This window comes from Chelon labrosus, assembly GCF_963514085.1.
Source record: "Chelon labrosus genome assembly, chromosome: 20".
NCBI classification, from domain to species: domain Eukaryota; kingdom Metazoa; phylum Chordata; class Actinopteri; order Mugiliformes; family Mugilidae; genus Chelon; species Chelon labrosus.
This window is the reverse complement of record NC_140353.1, coordinates 10,244,507-10,263,500: the sequence shown is the minus strand read 5'-3', so window position 1 is coordinate 10,263,500 and position 18,994 is coordinate 10,244,507. Positions and strand designations below refer to the sequence as shown.

The 18,994-nt window shown below is 42.8% G+C and overlaps 1 protein-coding gene across 6 annotated transcripts in view; it reads right to left on the bottom strand.

The window, feature by feature from the left end:
• Positions 1–18,994, bottom strand: part of qkia (QKI, KH domain containing, RNA binding a) — a 66,277-nt gene that overhangs the window by 11,974 nt on the left and 35,309 nt on the right. For all 6 annotated transcript variants that reach the window (XM_084569584.1, XM_084569582.1, XM_084569581.1 and 3 more), the window contains exon 4: positions 12,851–12,994. In XM_084569584.1, coding sequence (XP_084425710.1) covers positions 12,851–12,994 — 144 coding nt within the window. The remainder of the gene's footprint in view (positions 1–12,850; positions 12,995–18,994) is intronic.

Below are 18,994 nucleotides of genomic sequence, written 5' to 3'. Positions count from 1 at the left end.
ATGACTTCATGTACAGGGGTGGAACTGGTAGTGGCGGCAGCTGGTTTTCCCCCGTTCCCCTCCCTCTTTTCACTCCCTTTTGGTTCCTTCCCAAACTCTAACATCTGGAGGGAAATGATTACTCTTGCCACGCTGCCAAGACGACTTATCAACAATTCCACACTCTCCAGAAGGGGCGCGTTAGAGAAGAGGAAGGAATGAGTACTTGTAGCAAGCTTCAAAACATCTCCACGCTAAATAAATAAGTGACAAGAAAGTCGACTGAAGCAAACTTGAAATCTGGATTTGGTTACGAAATGAAAACATGTGCGGCAAACCTGATTCCCATGCTTTCACGGACAAGGCCATGAATCAAAACAAATAAAACAACAAAAAAAAAAAACTATACACGCCAATCAAAATGACACATGGAAAGTGTTGTTGTACACAACACAGGAAAACACACTTGACCGTTTTTATCATGTGTCAACTAAAGGAAAGAAACATAAAACTCTATCCAAACATATCTGACATTTCTTTCTATTCCATAAAAAGCACATTTAAAGAGTGTGCTAGCGTAAGTGCTGTATGTCCTCTCTCAAATTCACTGCCGCACTTTCAAAGGCAATTTTCTTTCCTCTCCTTGCTCCTCAGCTTTTGTGAACATATCTGCCAAGGGAATCAGGCCTCAACTGCATTTTCCTTTTCCCCAAAGACTAACAACGCAATCTCCTGCAACCCTCCTCTCTCGCCGTCTTATACCTTCACAACACTCCCGTAAAGCCTCTTTATTTCTCCTTTACTCCGTTCCTCGCTCCCAGACAGCTCTGTTGGCCGCGTGCGCCATTAGTCATGCTAAACCACCAACACACCAGCTCATTAGCATAGAAGTGAACCCGACTCCAGTCAGATTATTACAAACACATCACGGCTGCTCCGCCCCATTACTGTCAATCACAGGGCTTACGGTTACGAGGTGTGGTTGAAAGCGGCACATTCAAAGTCAAGAACTCTTCTGGTAATACTTCTCTTTCTTCATCATAACAAAGCTCACGAGTGTCGAGGCCTCAGACTAAAAGTGCCGGCTCTGTTCTGTTTGATGTAGCACTGGTGGGTGCTCCGGGTGTTAGTCTGTTGCTGAGAGGCATCAGTTTAATTGGTAGAGCATAGCTCCCCTCCCAGTGCCTCTCTGGGGTTATCTATAACACGTAATGTACACTAGGCATGGGGAGGCAGGCGCAGCACAAGCCCTGAAACTGGCACTGGTTCCTGACTTTCTTATAACAGCCTTTTATTGTGCCGGAGAAGAGTGAAGTGGGCAGCCCTGGTGCTCTGTGCTAGCCCCATCAATATCTGCTGACAGACCTATAGACTGACTTAGTGGCAGCGACAGAAGAGGAAAAGGAGAGAGGGAGAGAAAATGTGTTTTTCCTACCAGCTTCCTTGCACTCTCTCGAACTCAAAGGAAAGAAAAAAAAAAATCAGTTTTCTCTCCCGTCAAAAGCATTTCCAATAGTACAAGAGGAGAAGATATGTGGAAATTCTGAGTGATCTTGTTTATCCTTAGTAACTGCTGGTATTCCATGTAACATAACAGTATTAAGAGCAGATTAAACTTCCCATAAATAACCTAGGAAAATATATACAGATTTTACAACATCATTTAGATAGATTATTAAAGCTGGCTAGCCCGCACAGGCTTTGACAAACAGATGACGTTACAGGCTAAGAACATGAGGGATAATGCAGCCCCTGCATGTTGTACAGCTCAACAAGCAGCTGTTTGTTTCTGCTGTCCGCTCTCTCATCATCATCATCATCAGTTTCCCCGCCTAACAATAACCCCCCCCCCCCCCTGCCTTCTCAAATTCCCAATTTGCAATCTCAAGCTCTTCCTTATTCATCCACTTTTATTCCATTTATCCTTCCACTCTCCTCTTTCTCCCCCCAGCCCTCCCTCTACCCTTCATTCCACCACATTGCCAGACGGTGTATTGTTCTGTCGCTGCGATCCTTTAATGCCATCCAATCGAGCAGGGAATATCTTGAAGGGATTTGGCCAGGGATGATTTGGGAGCTTTAAATACTGCTGGGGGGATTTGCATCAGATTCAGAGATCCTGACTCAGAGCTGATCACTGGAGCTTTCTCCTAAAACAGGGATCTAAGTACCTTGTGCAAGATGTGGATTCTAACCTGGAACCTCTTCAGATGAGGCGCACCAAGCGAAGGAATATTTTTTTTAGACACCTTCCTTGGGTGTCCTTGGATTATCTGGCTCCACGCAAGCTGATAAAGCTGAAACTGTCTCTGCAAAGGAGGACGCTTCAGTCCTTAATATTTACTTTTAAACAAATGGTGATGGTGGATCTGAAAGTCGTATCCATTGCAACTGAATCGTATCTACGCTGCAAAAGCAAAAATTTAACTATGATTGTTTTGCAGAGGCAGGCATGCAGAGCTACGAGACGAGAGTAGCAGTTCTGACAACGCATTGCTGAAAAGTATATTCTATTTTACTTTGTGTTACAGATGTTGTGTGCATTCTATGTCAAGACAAAAACACTGGTATTGAAACAAAGCTTTTTGAACAACAACAACAACAACCAAAAAAAAAAGACAACCCAACCCAAGTTCCACCATGGGACAACCAGTCAGCAATACAGAACATCACCACTAACAAATGAAAGCAAAGAGAAAAGAGAAAAGAAGGGGACTGAGATAAACAAAGCAAATGAACCCAAGTGAGATAACAAACTGAAGCAAAGCCTCTACACTCAAAACACCACGGAGAAGGCAAGGAAAGCCATCAGTGCAGAGCTGGCTGGTGGGACTGAGAGAATAGAGTTTGAAATGACTTGAGCGATGGCTGGCAAAGCAAGGCATCACAGACCGTAGGAGCTGAATTTGATGGGCAGCCTTTGGGCTCTCTAAACGCTGAGCCCTACACAATCCTATTTTCCTGCCTAAACACTGGGACAGACTGTCGCTGGAGAGGCAGAGATGAAAGCACTGTGTGCATGTGTGTGAGTTTCAACTTCACAGATGTTCAAGCTTGGCCCTCGTACGGGCCCTGGGGAAGTTCAGAAACTACTGTGGGTGGACAAATGTATAAAGTCGCATGTGCGGGAGACAAAGAGACAAAGTGGCAGAGAGACAAAGCACACAAGTCTCGATCAGCGCTGAGCCTTTGGAGATGTCGAGTCCTAACCACGACTGCCCTACAACCAACCCACAGGCATATGTGCACTTCTGCATTTCCTCGCCTCTCTGTAAAGGGATTAAGGGGACCTTCAAAGAGAGGCAGAGAGATTGGCCAGGGGCCTGCAGGGTCCCTCTTCTCGCCACTGGAGGACCAGGGCAGATTAAAAATGCCCAGGCCTCTCAGCCTGCCTTGTTACCCGCCACCCCCCCTCCCCCGGAGGAGCCAAGCACAACCAGGTGGATTAGGAGGAAGGTTATTTTACAATGCGAGGGACCTGAGTGGTTAGGGACTGATGTGCATGTGTGTGAACTGAAATTAAAAGGAAAGTACAAGTGGGCAAGGCAATTTTGAAAATGGTGCAGAGGGACTGTGTACACAGAGTGCACCTTCAGTTGGGATCATGGTCGACTTAAAAATCTAAATGAAGGAGTCAGAAAAGAAACAGTACCTATTCCCTTAAGAGAGAAGAAATGAATGAGGTGGATTAGCAGCAGGATGATGTTTCAAGGGGAAATAAGAGAATGAAGAACTCAAGATGGCTTGTAAGAGAGAAAGTACTAATTGTGGTGGGATAAGACTAAGGCTGGGTTATGGACAATAGACGACAAAACATCACAGATCAGATTTCTTCAGGTGTGTTCAACTAGTTGTTATTAGTGATTAATTCTTCACTGTTACAAATTCGATGAAATAAGAATATATTGTCCCCACCGGTGAGTTGGTGAATAGGGGAATAAAACAAGTGAGGGAAGGTGGGGGAAGGAGATGACGTTCAGCGCAAATGTTATTTCAAACTGAATCTTCTCCCTGCCTTGGATTTTCACCATTTCCTGTGGCTGGCTTCGTGAGGAGACTGATGATGAGTGAACAGGCAGGAAAGGTAGAATTCAAAGTCACACAGCCACATCCCTTGTTCTTATATCATCACAAATTTCTGTGGTACAAATCAGTGAAGTTACAACAGAAATACCCCTGGGCAGAAGCACACATAAGAAATTCTATATACCTAAAGGTTTCTTCATAACCCATCTCGTTCAGTCAAAACAAACTCTGGTCTGCTTGTGCAGTTTGTTGTTTTTGTTTTTGGAGAAAGTGGACAATCGAACTGGTCTGAATTTACAATGAATCTTAAAGCTCAACTACTTAATAAATCCATTTGCTCTTTATATGAATCCATTGATAACCAACATGCCATACATATAGTAGGTCCATCAGTACGTTAGTGCAGGATGTTTACCCTGAGTAATCAGTTAAAATGAAATGATACACACATTAGTGGCTAATGGTACCGGCTGATAATTCAGAAAATGCTTTTTATGTTGTTGTCCATTCACATGGAGGTGAGGCTGACAGACACAAACACTAGTCAGAGTGTTACTTGAAATGTCACAGCTGCAGAAAGAGTTTGGCCCAGTTTATGATAATACAGTTATCTCTACGTACAATGAAGTCGGCCACTGAGGGAGACGGTAAAAGCAGAACATAACAAACAGGCAGAAATGCGACTCCTTAAACTGCTAAGCACGTAGTGAACTCAAAAACCTGTATGGTTTGTAAGTCACATGGGGACATTGTAACTTATTATTGTAAATGAGTTAGAAATGCTTCCTTAAATATATATTTATATCAAAAGAGCATAATTAACTTTCTCAGGTATTTCTCTTTTCTACAAGAATGAAGACTGACCTGACGGAGCCAAGGTCTGATATTAGCTGGCACATGTAAAATAAATGACTACGAGCAACCTTGGAATAAATTAATAAATATATCCTTCATTCTACACATTATTCTATGTATTTGCAACAGCTCTCTAAACACGTGTAAGTGCAAACAGATTTTCTGCTTCATGTTTTGCTCATAAACAGAAGATAATTATTATTTATTGTTTTTGGCCTGAAATTGTATATGATTGCATCTCTAGTTAAAACTGCAGTTTGTTGTGTTTGCATTCAGTATTTATATTTTGTCAGTTCATTAAAATGAGCGATATCCACATTAATACCCATAGAATATTTCTGTATGCTTTTTTTTTCGCAGTGTTTTTTTATCAGATGAAATCAATTTACTGCTTCATGATACCAATAATTCTCATAATAAGTTATTTCTTTTCTTGGTGCAATCAGGGAAATACATAAATATACACAGGAGCAGTATTAAAGTTCAGACTGACTTGAGGTCAGCTGTAAGATGTTATCACTAAAACTGTCAAATTAAAGGGTTATCAGTCTGTCTATGTGACTTAAGTACAGAACTGGATAGTTTGTTATACAGTCCACAATATGCATTATTTTTCTGCCCTTGGTGAGAATCTAAAAAGCTGAGGAACAGCTTAGAAAACACCCAAAATTAAATATGATGCAGAGTGGCCAAGTCTCTTTATAATAAACCTGCTTGAAATGTATTGTCAGTAAATTAAAAAAGGAGGAGCACAAGGCCAGGGAAGGTGGCCAGAATTAGGCAGGTTGTTCCCGACGGGATCACGGTTTCTTTAGGGCCAGAACCACCTGTCTGCCCTCCAGGAGAGACGCAGAGCTGGAAGAGAGGAGGGATGTGCAGATGGAGAAGTCGAGGGGAAGGCATGGCAGGGGAGCTTCTCCCTGGGGCAACACCAGGCCAAGTGCCTCCTGCCGCGTTTGAGCTGACGGAAGGGACTCGGCACATAAGCCAGAAGTCCATTGTTTACCAGTTACCAAATGTACTGGAGCAATAAAAAAGCTTGAACTGGAGGAATGTGTGCAAACCATAATTTGGTCCAATTAAAATACACATGGCCATTTTTACTACTACTGGGATACCAGTAAAGGTCTTGTCTGAACATGCTTTCACTGCTTGCAGATGTTTGAAGTTAGAGCCAAAATTAAGGACAAAGTAATTAGACATTTTATTGTTGTTTTGGTGTCTGGAGTGGAGTTAAAGAGGGGCTGACGGAAATAAGCTTGCCAGTTATTCATCTATACCTAAACGTTAAAAGAAAAGGCTGTTAGGAGACTGGTAAATGGCAGTCTGTATGCCTGAGTAAATACTGTTTTATCTGACATGGCAGATCATGGTCACTTCTCACACACTAATCAAATAACATGAAGTAGGGATTATTATTGGCACGAGAGTCAGACAATAGTAAAAGAGCTGAAGTGGTCAATTCCAATTATCTACTTATCACATCTAGATCATTAATCAGAGGTGATTTGTACATCACTTTTAGTGTTTGCTCTCTACTGCTCTCCTGGTTACAAGGTATCAATAAGTGTCTGTGAGGTACCGGTCTCAAACCCTGTATTAGCTGGGGCATAGGAGGACCAAAAGGTGGGATGAACGAGCAAAGAATGCGAGCACTGAAGATGGATAACGATGAAAGTGGAGGACAAAAGGACGGCTGGATGTCAAAGGTCACGGTGCACCTAATGAGAATAGAAGCTAAAGAGATTACAAACACGCACACACATACAGGCAAAGAAAGAAAACAGCATTGAAGGAGGAGCAGCGTGATCCAGCCTTGCCGTCTCACAAAGAGGTCACAGAGTCAAGGAAGCCAATTAAAAAGATGATTAACATTCATGTGGGAGATGTGGCGTCTACGTGCAGGTGGGATGGGCTCCCCACTCACACACACACAAACACGTATATATAACGGGAGCAGCGAACAGTGCAGTCCAGCCTGTTGCAACTGTGGTGTCCAGGGAGGTGGAGATCAGGAGGTTAATATGATCCAATCCAGCTCCTTCATTAGTCTGATGAAGCTAATAACAGCCTACGGGGAAAGAGGGGCTGCCAAGTTGACTAAAATCATCTACATACAACCAACAGCCTGCAAGGTCTATGAACCTACTTCAGCTGGCTGGCACAGAAAGATGATACTGAAGCTAGATTTGCCATTTTTTAAATAAAAAAAAATAAAGATTGTTATTTATTGTGATATGTATGTTTGTTTCTTTTACACTACAGAAGTGTCACAGGCCTTGAAGCGAGCTTCAAGGTGATAAATAAGACGGTATGGGAGTGATCTGAGATGTCTGGGGAATGACAGAAACACACAGTTTTAATTACACCTCTGCTCACTTTCATGAAGCAAAGATAAACAACCTCCCACATAGTTTCACTATAAGGTTGTAGATTTAAGTTTATTACATAACAACTGTTGCAGAGATTTTTGTTGGGAAATGATTGAGCACAGTTAAAGGCATGCGTCACCCAAGCCAAGTCAGGCTCCACGAGAAATGTGAACATTGGCTCCTGAATATCATGCATGACTGAGGACGTGAGGAGGGGAAGTAGATTAAGAGTAAATAAGAGGAGAATGGTAGTGATAGGTAGGCCTAACAGAAAATAAACATCATTAATTGGAGAGGCACACATGGATGGATGCAGCCAGATGGTGTTTTGTACTCATTTGTCATACACTGCTGACAGAGAGCGAGAAAGGAGAGAGTGAGAACTAGAAAGAGAAACGGGGAGGGGGAAAAACAAAAAACAAAAAGAGGAGTTTATTGACTGTAAAGTCAGTACACGGCTGCCGAGAACAGACTTGCACTGTTTAAATCTAGCTCTGGTTGTTCTGCATCATATTCTCTCTGTGCCTGCGCCTTCCCAGACCGAGTGGTTCTGATGGTGCTGCCATTGCACGCTCTGCCAAGCCGGATGCATACTGGTGAGTACAGACACAACACCCCATCGATAGCCAAGCTTGGCATCCATTAAGGGCCATCTGTCTGCCTTTCAGGGAAAAAAAAAAACACAGCATCTACTGTATGTTCTTTCTCAAAGGTGGCCCATAGCAGAGGAGAAAAGGAGAAAGTGAGAGGAGACACAGAAGACTCTGGATAGCAAGAGATGGGAACAAAAAAATAGGGCATAACAGTTTGCCAAAAAGAAACTTAGTCTTCGCATACAGGGACTACAATGAGACTAGTGATCCAAAACATGGCAACTGATGGAGAGCTTTAACTTTGCAATCCACTGTAAAGTCACTTATGAAAGTAGGGGAAAAAAAGAAATGTGGGATGATTTCAATTATGTGTACTTGAACTAGATAGTGAGAAACTATTAAATTTAGAACTTCAATAAAGGACAATAAAAAGAGATATTAAGGGAGATAGAGCACAAGAGGGAACGGTAAGCTGGAGTCAGGAGGAAGGGCCGAGTTCCTACCATTCCACAAATGGAGAGCAGTGCTCGAGGCCACTGTCTGCCCGGGCTGCTACCGTGCTCACTTTGTTCTCTGCAATGACAGTTTCATTCAGGGAGACATGCACTTGATTCTCCAAGGCCTAAGTGCCCCTTCGCCCACCAGCTCTTTCTTTGTGTGCTGTTCTCTTTTCAAACCTACCCGCTCCAGCTTTTTGGCTGCTCTGTATGTGTGTAAGTGTTGAGAGATCGAAAGCTAGCCAGCTACTTCTAATAATGTACTGGGAGTACCTTGTAAATATAACCAATATGAGGTCAATGTAATTTTTAAGATCAGCGAAATGACACCAGAAAATAACAAACTAATGTAAATGTATTGCACTAGAATCATTACTTAATAAAAGAAATACTCTCACAAAGACATTTTTACCACTCCTCTGGTTTCTTTAAGCTAAAGTCCTCAGGGTTACTCAAGGACAAGGCCTTTGTGTGGTGGCCTTGTCCAATCATCTGCCTGTCTGTCTGTCATTTTCCCATAAGCCCCGAGGGGTGCAATGACAATTTTTATATTCATAAAACTATCCAGTACATACACCTGCCAATCACACGCACAAGCATGTGTGTATCCACGCAGAAATAAGACACACAAAAACGCAAAATGCCAAACAAATTTATGTAAACGACACTTTCTTGCTGCTCTGTCACGCTTGGTGGTTAAAAGTTTCAGCTATTGTGGAGGTCATGTTTGGCTTTACACAGTGACATGTGGATAAATGGTCCCCTTTGTGTATACAGTTGTCGGGCCAAGACTTATTACACAGTAGAGGAATTTCTGTGTTTGCCATCCAGGCTTTGTTTGACATGGGTACAACTCAGCAGAAGATCATTAATAACATATGGAAGTAATTCAGAGTGGATTTGGACTTAAGCAGGAGTCTATTTACACAAGTCAACTGAGAGCTGGTTCTTATTTGTGATGGCAACGTCTTTCTCCATGATTTTGGCACGTACACAAGTTTCTGCCTCTCTCACAATTGGCCACGGCCTTGCGTCAGTCACAGGACAATGCCTACAATGTCTACAAGCCAGTCATTATTTTCTTCCGGTCCTGGACAGGAAGGGGAAGTGGAATGGACCATTCGGGGTTCATGCGTACCGCTCTGCAAGTATCTTGAGAGGAGGTTACCTAAAGTGCAGTGGGGCTCTGCTGCCGGCTCCGTTTGAGGGCCTTAACGAAGGACTCAAGGGATGAATGGAGAATTTTAATCAGTGTGTATGTGCATGCACATGGAAGGTTTTTCTGGGTATGGATATCTGTGTGTGTGAGAGAGAGAGAGAGAGAGAGAGAGAGTCTGTGTGCTCGTGTGTGTACTAGGGCAGGATCAGCAGAGTAAATCCACACTTGAAAGAGTAGCTCAATCAAGCTCTCCCACCCATCTCTCACTCTCTCTCCCCACTTCCTTCTGCCTCTCTCATCTCACCAATGTTCCCCTGCTCCCAGTTCATGCAGAGTTTAAGAGTTCACAGGACTCTGGAGCAAAGGAGTGATACCAGGGGCAGAGAGGAACAAGTGCGCACCTTTTACACCTCACATCAATACCACTTTTCAGCTCCCCATCAAAATCTGGGTAGGGAGCGGCCACTGACAGGGCGTTACAATAGTCAGTTGAACTACATGACAGGCCAAGTGTATTCACAACATCCATACTCTCGTATGTGGTGGCATAATTTGCAAATCACACAGCCAAATTTCTGAAAAATGTGTCTTTTATCGCAAAATGCAGTTTGCGTGCTTAATAATTAAAAGAAAACATTAATGCTAAACAATATTCTCCATACAATACTCAATAATCAAACCATATGAATAAACACAACACAGCCTGACAGGGTGAGGTTAGCAGATTAAGTATAGGGTTTTCCATGCCAGACATCCTGGCGACTAATCCCAAATCAGTCCATTTTGGGATTATTTAAAAGACAAACTATCATTAAAAAACATTTAACTTCAATTTAGGACCGGGTTTGCAAACAGCCCTTCGGTTATCACTGCATCCTCCCCTCTTTGTTTTATTTGTGCAGCTGGGCCCACTTCAATGACAAGTAAAGCCCTTTTTCTTTGAAAGGGAATAAAAAGCATGACCTCATTTTGTTTCCTGTGCGACGTAATAAAGGCGATTTTACGCTGCCAAACGTGGAGAAGATGCCCTTCATTAGAACAGTGTGTACTCAGCACGTCCATGCTTTAATCCAATTTAGTTTAGCATGATAAAGGGCATTACTGCCAGCCAGTCCTACACCCACTCATGACATGTATGCATGCAGATGCACGCAAAGACACAAGGAAATACATGCCCTAAGGGTTCATGGGTAGAGGATACACCAAAATAGCTTACAGGACTTGTACACACTTATGCTGTCATCCTAAAATGAATCGCCAATTATACTGACATTTAGGTTCATCGTAATCTAAGTGAGTGAGACATCAATCTGGTGATGACAGAGTCCTAATGTAAAAAAGATGGAAGTTCATATCTACAACAGAAACTAAAACTTATTAAACCTATTTCTCTCATCAAACTGAAGCGAAATCTTGACTTGGCAAATATTAACTGAAAGTATACCTTGGGGTGATAAGCTTTAATATTTGGGATATATAAACTATGCAGAAGTGTATTCCATTTATATTACTATATTACAAAACAAGAAAGCATATATTATTCCTCGAGAAACATTTATTATGTAAATTTGATAGTCTCAGAAAAACACAGAGCACCCTGTGTCTATCTAATGGAAGGCTCTTTTCATTATTTTCAAATGAACAAAGACGCCATCCCTTTAAGGAAAAATGGCCTTTGGTCATTAGTTATCTCTAAAAAAAAAAAAAAGTTATTTAAAATAAGGGTAAAGTGAAACTTTACCAGCAATATTTCATTAATATCTAAAAGGAGCTAGGAGCTGCTTTCTTGCGCCTGAGAAATAAAAGAGCTTCTCTTTAACCCACTCAACGGTTCAGGTACCGAATCACCAGACCATCTTTAATGCACTTGTCAGGCTGCAAAATGCAGGGATTTTTTTAAGAGAAGTGGGGAAGCTATTTTTGAAGCACCCCATTCAGATGCATTTTAGCTGCAGAGAGCTGTCATTGACTTAAAAGGGGTTTTGTTGTATATGTGTCAACACATGTGTGCTAACAGTGACTCATTTCGCATGAGTGTTTAGAACACTGTCACTTCCAGCCATAGCTTCATCTTCAAGTTTGCGTGCATGTATATGCAGACAGTATAATAAGCGTGTCAACATCCTCTGTGTGTCTGAAACACCCCTGCACTCAACAAACAAAACAAGTGCCTGAAGAAATGACAGCTGAATAAAGCTGGACATGCATTAAAGTGACTGTAACACTCTCAAACAGGGTTAAGTCCTCTGAGAGACAGACAGATTAGAGAAATATGAAATTAGACAAAGAGGAGATGAATGATGGCTGATGTAAAACGAAGAAATTTGGATGGCATGTCCCTAAAAATGTGCTTGCATTGTCACGCAGAGCTGCACTGATATGGAATATCATGGCAAATAATGAAAACATAAGATACTATATATTTTTTTCCTTAGTTGAGGCTAACAATCTATCAACTACCAACATATTGTGAATCTGTGAATCTGAGGTAACCCCATTTTAGTCAATAACAGAGTAACAGAAACAGTTGAATTACCATCTTTCTTACACAGTTTCAATGTAAACTGTAGCAGTCATGAAGGGAGATTTAGTGCAGGACTGTTATATTAGAATACATTCATTTTCACTAGTGCACCTAATGAACCATCTAGCAAGTGCATCTGGGGCAAACATCGTCCTTGCTATATTTGTTTCTCCCAGTGTGAAAGAATTTAAATCTGAGCCACACGTGCAGGAATAATTTTACATTAACAGGATAAAGTGTATAAAGAAAAAGCAGCTTAACACAAAGTGACACTGCGTACTTAGTTTAACCTTGCACACCTGGCATTGGCTGACCCCATTTCCGCAGACCACCAAGCCTCGTGCATTGCCACCTGGTGGCAAACCAGGCCCTCAGCTGTCCCGTGCACCTGGTCTCCACAGTTAAAAGTAAAAATGCCCCATTGCATGCCAAAAACTACCAGCAGTCATCACCAGTGGCACAGTGGAGGAGGAAGTCTCGGCAGAGGGGAAGCGGAGATGAAATGTGGCAGTCACAGGAGGCGTGTGCAGCTAGCTCGGTTTTTCCACTCCACTGGAGGTACAGCCAACCTGTTCCCCTGGTCTATATATGGAAGTAAACAGGATGCTGACAGTGGGGTAGAGGAGGTTTGCCATATGTAGCCCCACGATCCTGTTGCTTTGACTAAGATAGCGGAGCATGGACAAGCTTGTCTTAGCTCTACTAAATCAAAGCGTCCTCTTGCTTAGGGACATTAAATAATGATACTGGTTGGGAACATTAAATATCTTATCAGGCCATACGCTGCCACCACTGTATGCATTACATGTATACAGCATATGAGCTTGAGTGTAATGTGTACTTACAGCAGGTACAAGGAGTTTCTTGACCTCCTCCACTGCTCTCCGCATCTTGATCTCTGCTCTGGCCTGTGTATCTTCCACTGTGATCAGGACATGAAGGTCTTCATTTAGGTGTTCCCAGTTTGGCTTCCCTCTGTTCTGCTCCTCCTGGACAGACAAATAGGAAAAAGGCGAGAGAGATGGTGAGTGAATGTGGCAGTGTGAGTGTGCAAGAGCGCCAGTTGAGTAAAGCAGTGTGTATCAGAAGTAGTGGATGCGAGAGGCAGGCATTACACAGAGGACGGCAGGGCCCTGTGAAGAGAAGCAGGATGACAGCACCGGCCCTTTAGTCAGCTATTTAGCTTTAACTTTGAAAGGACACCCTTCTTTAATAGATCCTTTGCTTCACAGAGACAAAGATGACAGCTAGCCCTGCAGCAATTAATATCAGTAAAAGATGGATGGATGCAGGGATCAGAGAGAGAGATGGATGGGGATTTTTAAACCACACCAAGTTAACTAGCAGGAATAAAATGAGGACACGTGAATATACACCAATCAGGCACAACATTGTGACCACCTGCCTAATATTGTGCTCTGGCGCAACACAGAATGGACATGGACCTTCTGAGGGTGTCCTGTGGTGTCTGGCAACACAATATTGTTAGTGGGGGCCTTTGAGTCCTACGGGTTAAGAGGTGGGGCCTCTGTGGATCAGGCTTGTTCCCGTGCATCCCACAGATACTTGATCATTTTAGGATCTAGTGAATTTAGAGGCCAGGTCAACACTTTGTGCTGTTTTTCATGTTTTATTTTAGTTGTTCCTAAACCGTGTGCCTGTGTCTAGGTTGGGTGTCTAAGTAGCATCCACATGAACCCAGGTCCAAAAGTTTCCCAGCAGAACATTGCATTGGTTAAAGTTATTCACTTCACCTGTCAGTGGTTTTAATGCTGTGGCTGATCGGTGTACATGCTGTAGGATCACGTGTGAAGGTACACAAGAGTGTGCTTCTGTCTCTGACATGTTTATGTGGACAATACTGTTTAGGCAACAGTAGCTCTCTGAGGGAGTTGTAAAAGGCAATAACAAATCCTAAATTATAGAAGTAGAAGGCAACAACACAAGCTGGATCTAAAACCATCACTGCCCGCTAGCCTTTCAACAAAATGAAATAGGAATCTGTGTCAGAATTTGAACTGGGAAGGTTGAGGTTTGTAGAAATGTGCTATGATTACAGTCATCTCCATGAAAAGTCCAGTGCCACTCCCTAAATAACATAGATGTAACGACAAATATGGAGTAACCACACACTTCAAAACTTTTTTTTAAATGCTTCTCAATTTAGCATAGCCCTTCCCCTCCTCCTCCTCGTTACCCGACTGACAGTAAATGCAGCGAGACTGTCGAGACCGAGAGCACTCTAAAAAGCTTCTGAGGTTTTATCACATGTCACTGTACTACCATGAAAGCCAGCGGTTTGAAAGCTGACTACTTCCCGCTGAGGTGAAGGGTTGAGGTCTAGGTTGTCTTAAAAATGACAACCTCTTTGTCTCTGATGTGTGACACCACATTAAAACATTTTTTTTTTCTCCCCAAAACACAACAGAGGATGAAAATGAATTCAACTGAAAAGGTATTAGGTAAATTAAGAGTTGTGATGTCTTTTTCCAAATGAGGCCAGAGTCTCAAGTAGTCATCTGCATCCCCTCCTGCTGTTTGTGCAGGTTTTCACAGACTGCGGATGAACGGTGTGTCGCTTACTTTCACCCGTACAAGCCACCTCAACGTCAGACTGCTGCTCATTTGTGAGTTGCGGGCTACTGCGAGGGTGTCTAATTACAAACAATGCATTGCGGCGCTCTGCGGGAGGTCCACCTGACATGATTTCAAGACACTCAACGGGCGCCACAAAGTGAGAGGGAGCGCGCGCACACACACAGAGCATAGAGCTCGAGCTGAGTGCCACCCACCTGCTTTAATACTCCACACAGAGCTGTTGCCATGGCACTGCTCTTTACGACATACACACACACACACACACACACACACACACACACAGGCAGAAGAAAGTTCAATATTCCACTCTCGTTTTCCCCCTTTTCCACATGTGGGTGAGTGTGTGGGGCGGCGAGGGGCTTGCTTATGGCCTATTAGAGGACTGTAAGGTGACTCAGCATTTTCTAGAGGGGGCAAGACAGACGGGCGACAAGGACGGCCTCTGTATACAGGGACGAGTGTGAAAACACATGGCAGATACATAAACGTACACTTGCGTGGCAGAAGGTTGCTTAAGTTAGATCTAAAAATTAGTCAGCCCCGTGTGTGTGTATGTGTGTGTGTGTGTGTGCATGTCAGCACAGACTGATTAGACAAACAGATCTGGGAAAAGTGCACACACGCCCATGCACCTCGCACCAGCATGGCTGCCTGTGAACAAGGTCACCGTGTGCCCTCTGAGAGAATGTGACAGCATGACAAACAGGAGGAAGGCTGGAGGGGGAGGCAGGGTGGGAGAGTGAGAAAAGAGAGGGGAGTTAAGGGGAGAGCTAAAGGGAATACTGTGCCGGGCCTTTGAAGACAATGTCCGAGACGGCCAACGTCAAATGCCATGGCAATAACCACATACCAGAGGGCAAACTGTTTTGGTCAAATATGTAGCATGAATAAATAGCACGGACACTGGTTCTAGAAAGAACATCTAAGAATAGGATCAGGGGAAAGAGTGCTTGTCAGTTATGTCGCCTGACTTCCATCGTCTCTACAGCACCTGTTTGCCTGCTGGATTTCACACCCTTCAGCTCGAGCCTAAAAAACCTTAAGGCCTCCATTCTCACAACATGTTTGACACCGCACGCAGAAAGGTTAGGAAAAGAAATAGCACCGTGCATGTGTTCTGATTGGCCTCTCCCTCTTTCTTAAGCTGCACTCAAAAGATTATTAAAATTAAATACCAGCCACAGTTCAATCTGTGTTACTCTCTCTTTTGTTCACACCACGGGGGGTGGTACGAGAAGGGCTTGTGCACAATTGCAGAGACAACGCTTTCAATCTTTCATGTCGAGGCCGGAGGAGAGTCCGACTTAATATACCGCCGTGCTGCCTCGACAAAATTTTGTAGCGCAAAATTCTGTCCTGCTAATGTTGCACTTTAACAGCCGTAAATAAAACTGAAGCGTTTCAACTCCCACTCTGAAGAGCCCCCACTGCCTTTGATCCTCCAGGATTTCCCAACTAAGGTCAATGCAACTGGGGCTCTATGACAGCAAACAGAACAGGTGCAGTAGAGAGCTGGAGGGACACGGAAGGACAGGAGAGGACAAGGGAGGCGGTAGGAGAAGAAAGATTGAACGAAATGAAAAACAAAAAAATGTTTAATAATTATTAGTACTCTCATGATTGCATTGGGTTTCATTTTGTTTTATAAAATATGACAAAACATAAAATGTTTGCTCTGAAACTAAAAGACTAAAGAGATTGCGGTTGACAGAAAGCAGAACTGAGCAGGTCGCTTAAATGTCACGACTTTTAGCTTTGTGTGGAAAAAGATACAGCAGCCTACGTCAACATAAGATACTATATAAATTATACCACCAACGACCCCTATAGTACCTTGTGCTTTGTGCCAAGTATGTGTCCTAAAGCATCTAATTTAATTCAAAGCCATTTGTTGACAACAACTCCAAGACACTAAGAGTAATACCTAGACTTTAAAGTCTTAATAAGATTCAGGTGCACACAGTCACGAGATGAGGTATAAAAAGTCAGCTTAAAATGTAAACAATAGAAGTGGTCTTATTGTAGCACCAACAGGCTAATCAAATTCAGCATATTGAACGCCAATGTCACTTTCCAGTTCCTAAGCTGTGCTGTGACACCGTCTGTTGGCCGGCGGGAGTAAATCGTTCAAATGAGAGGGTTACTCTGTTCTGCCAACGACCGTGCTGATGCCACAGTTTCAGCTATTACGTGTTGGGGCAATCAGCAAAAAAAGCAACACAAAGCAAATTCTTTTGACGCCGTAGATTTCTTAAAGTGCAAGTCAGGAAGGACATTTAGCGCGGCTCCAAATAAAACAGCTGCTTATGGTGCCAACCATAATCTCACCGTGCAGCCAAAATAGAATTAGGGAATTGTTTTAGCAGAAGGGAAGGGAAATCCCTTTTCCATTTGTTCAGGAGTCAATATAGCGCACCTGTAATTTAATTGCAGTCGTTCTCGCTGTTGTTTTGCATTAAGCATAAACGTAGGAGTGGAAAAACAGAGGGACCCGAAGCTGCCACATTAGATGAAAGTTTTAATGGAATATGGCTCCAGAAGGAGTCCTTTTTAACGGTCATGACAATGATCACAGGAGTTAGCGTACCCTGTTTCAACAAATGTGTCAAAAGAGATGTCTGAAAGCTTCTATTCAGAGAATTTACAAGAATATACTTGTATTCAGTCACTCCCCCTTTAGGCTTTGTTTGATCTGAGCGTAAAGTGCAGTCTGTGGACAGGTTATTATCTGGCATTGGTCTCCCCTGTCTTTCCTCATTTGAGCTGACCACTCCATAAACTATTTTAAAAACCACAAGGAAAAAAGCCCGTGTTCTTAAAACCTCAATACCTAATCATATGAACACCCTAAAGACATCCATTTGTTGGCAAACTAACAACCTATTGACTAACTACAAGACTTCCAGCAGCACTATAGTGACTAAGATGCATAATTAACGTTGTTTTATCTTTGTTACAATGAAAATGCAAGCACATTTTTCAAGTAACTACAGCAGTACACGAATAAATACATTATCTGCCCATGGCTAACGAAGCAGAGATTAAAGGGGGAGAAAAAACACAGTATTCAGTGGCAAAAGCCTTTTATCGTCAATCTGGGAAGAATTAAATGACAGCAGTAGAAATAATGTGCACACAAAATATTATAGGAAACAATCAAATGAAATATGTCATGTAGATCAAGAGTATGCCACATTGTGCAATAAGAAATGTAGAAAAAAACAAAACAAATATAACAAACGGTTAAGTTCTAGCATTGGTGGATGCACAAGATTAAAATAATTTAACTGGGATTGGGAGCAAAACATGATGAGGAACTCCTTCATTATAAGCATCTGGTGTACTGTGATCAGAGTGCACCAAATTTTTCTTGTCACCTGCTTCTTTCTTCCTTATTTTCTCCTTGATCAGCTTTTCTTCCCTCCCCATTGTTCTTTATTTTCCTGCGCTTCTCTCTCTCTCTCTCTCTCCCCCCCTCCGCCCGTACTCGACTCTCTCCCACTGCGTAGCTCCAGTGAGCCGACTCCCCGTCAGGCAGTGCGGCCCAGGAGGGAGTAACCAGCTGAATTATTGAGAGCATAAAAATGCTGCCGCTAATGGATCCTGAATAAACACACTGGCTAAGCTGCTGCCGTGGCATCCTCTGCTGCCACAGGGCATCAAGCTGAAAATTCTGAGGTTGAGGATGCAGTGACTGGAGGCTACTGCTGTGGCTTTGTTTGTGGCTGAGCCGTGGCTATGACACGCTTGGGATATCCAAAAGGGAGGCAGCAAGCAAACGTCTTAGCGATTCTTCTGATTTATGCATATAAAAACAGACCACTGGGTCTCTGCCCATTATTGTTTCCCAACCACACAGTGTGTGTACGCGAGGAAAATAATGTGAATGTGTGCCAAATAAAAACTGGCTCGCATCCTTTAAATCTCACATTTAATCATATACAAAACCACCAGAGAAGGTAGTATAATCTATGAAACATTTCAAATATTGTATTATTCCCCAATTTCATCTAATATCAAAATACTAAGTAAAGAAATTATCCTTCTCGTCTGTATTTTTGTGTAAATATTTAACTATGTTGGGCCTTTGTTAGGGTAGTAATTGAGCAGGGCCTTTCACAGGTCCCGTCGCAGCACCACGCAGAAAAACAAACTGGCACACGTCATTAAGTTTTAAGATAGTAAGAGATTATGGAGGTAATCACAGATTCACGTAATGAGCCAAGGCGAACTTCTGAAGTGTGTGTGGTTTCGTACATGCATGAGCGTGCTCAGTCCCATTTAACTACTTCTGGATCTAATTCCAAAGAAAGAATCATAGCAGAGTGTCTTCATCTTGTTCCGAGATAATGAACACACTCCAAGGGAAATGAGAAGAAGCGATAGAAATT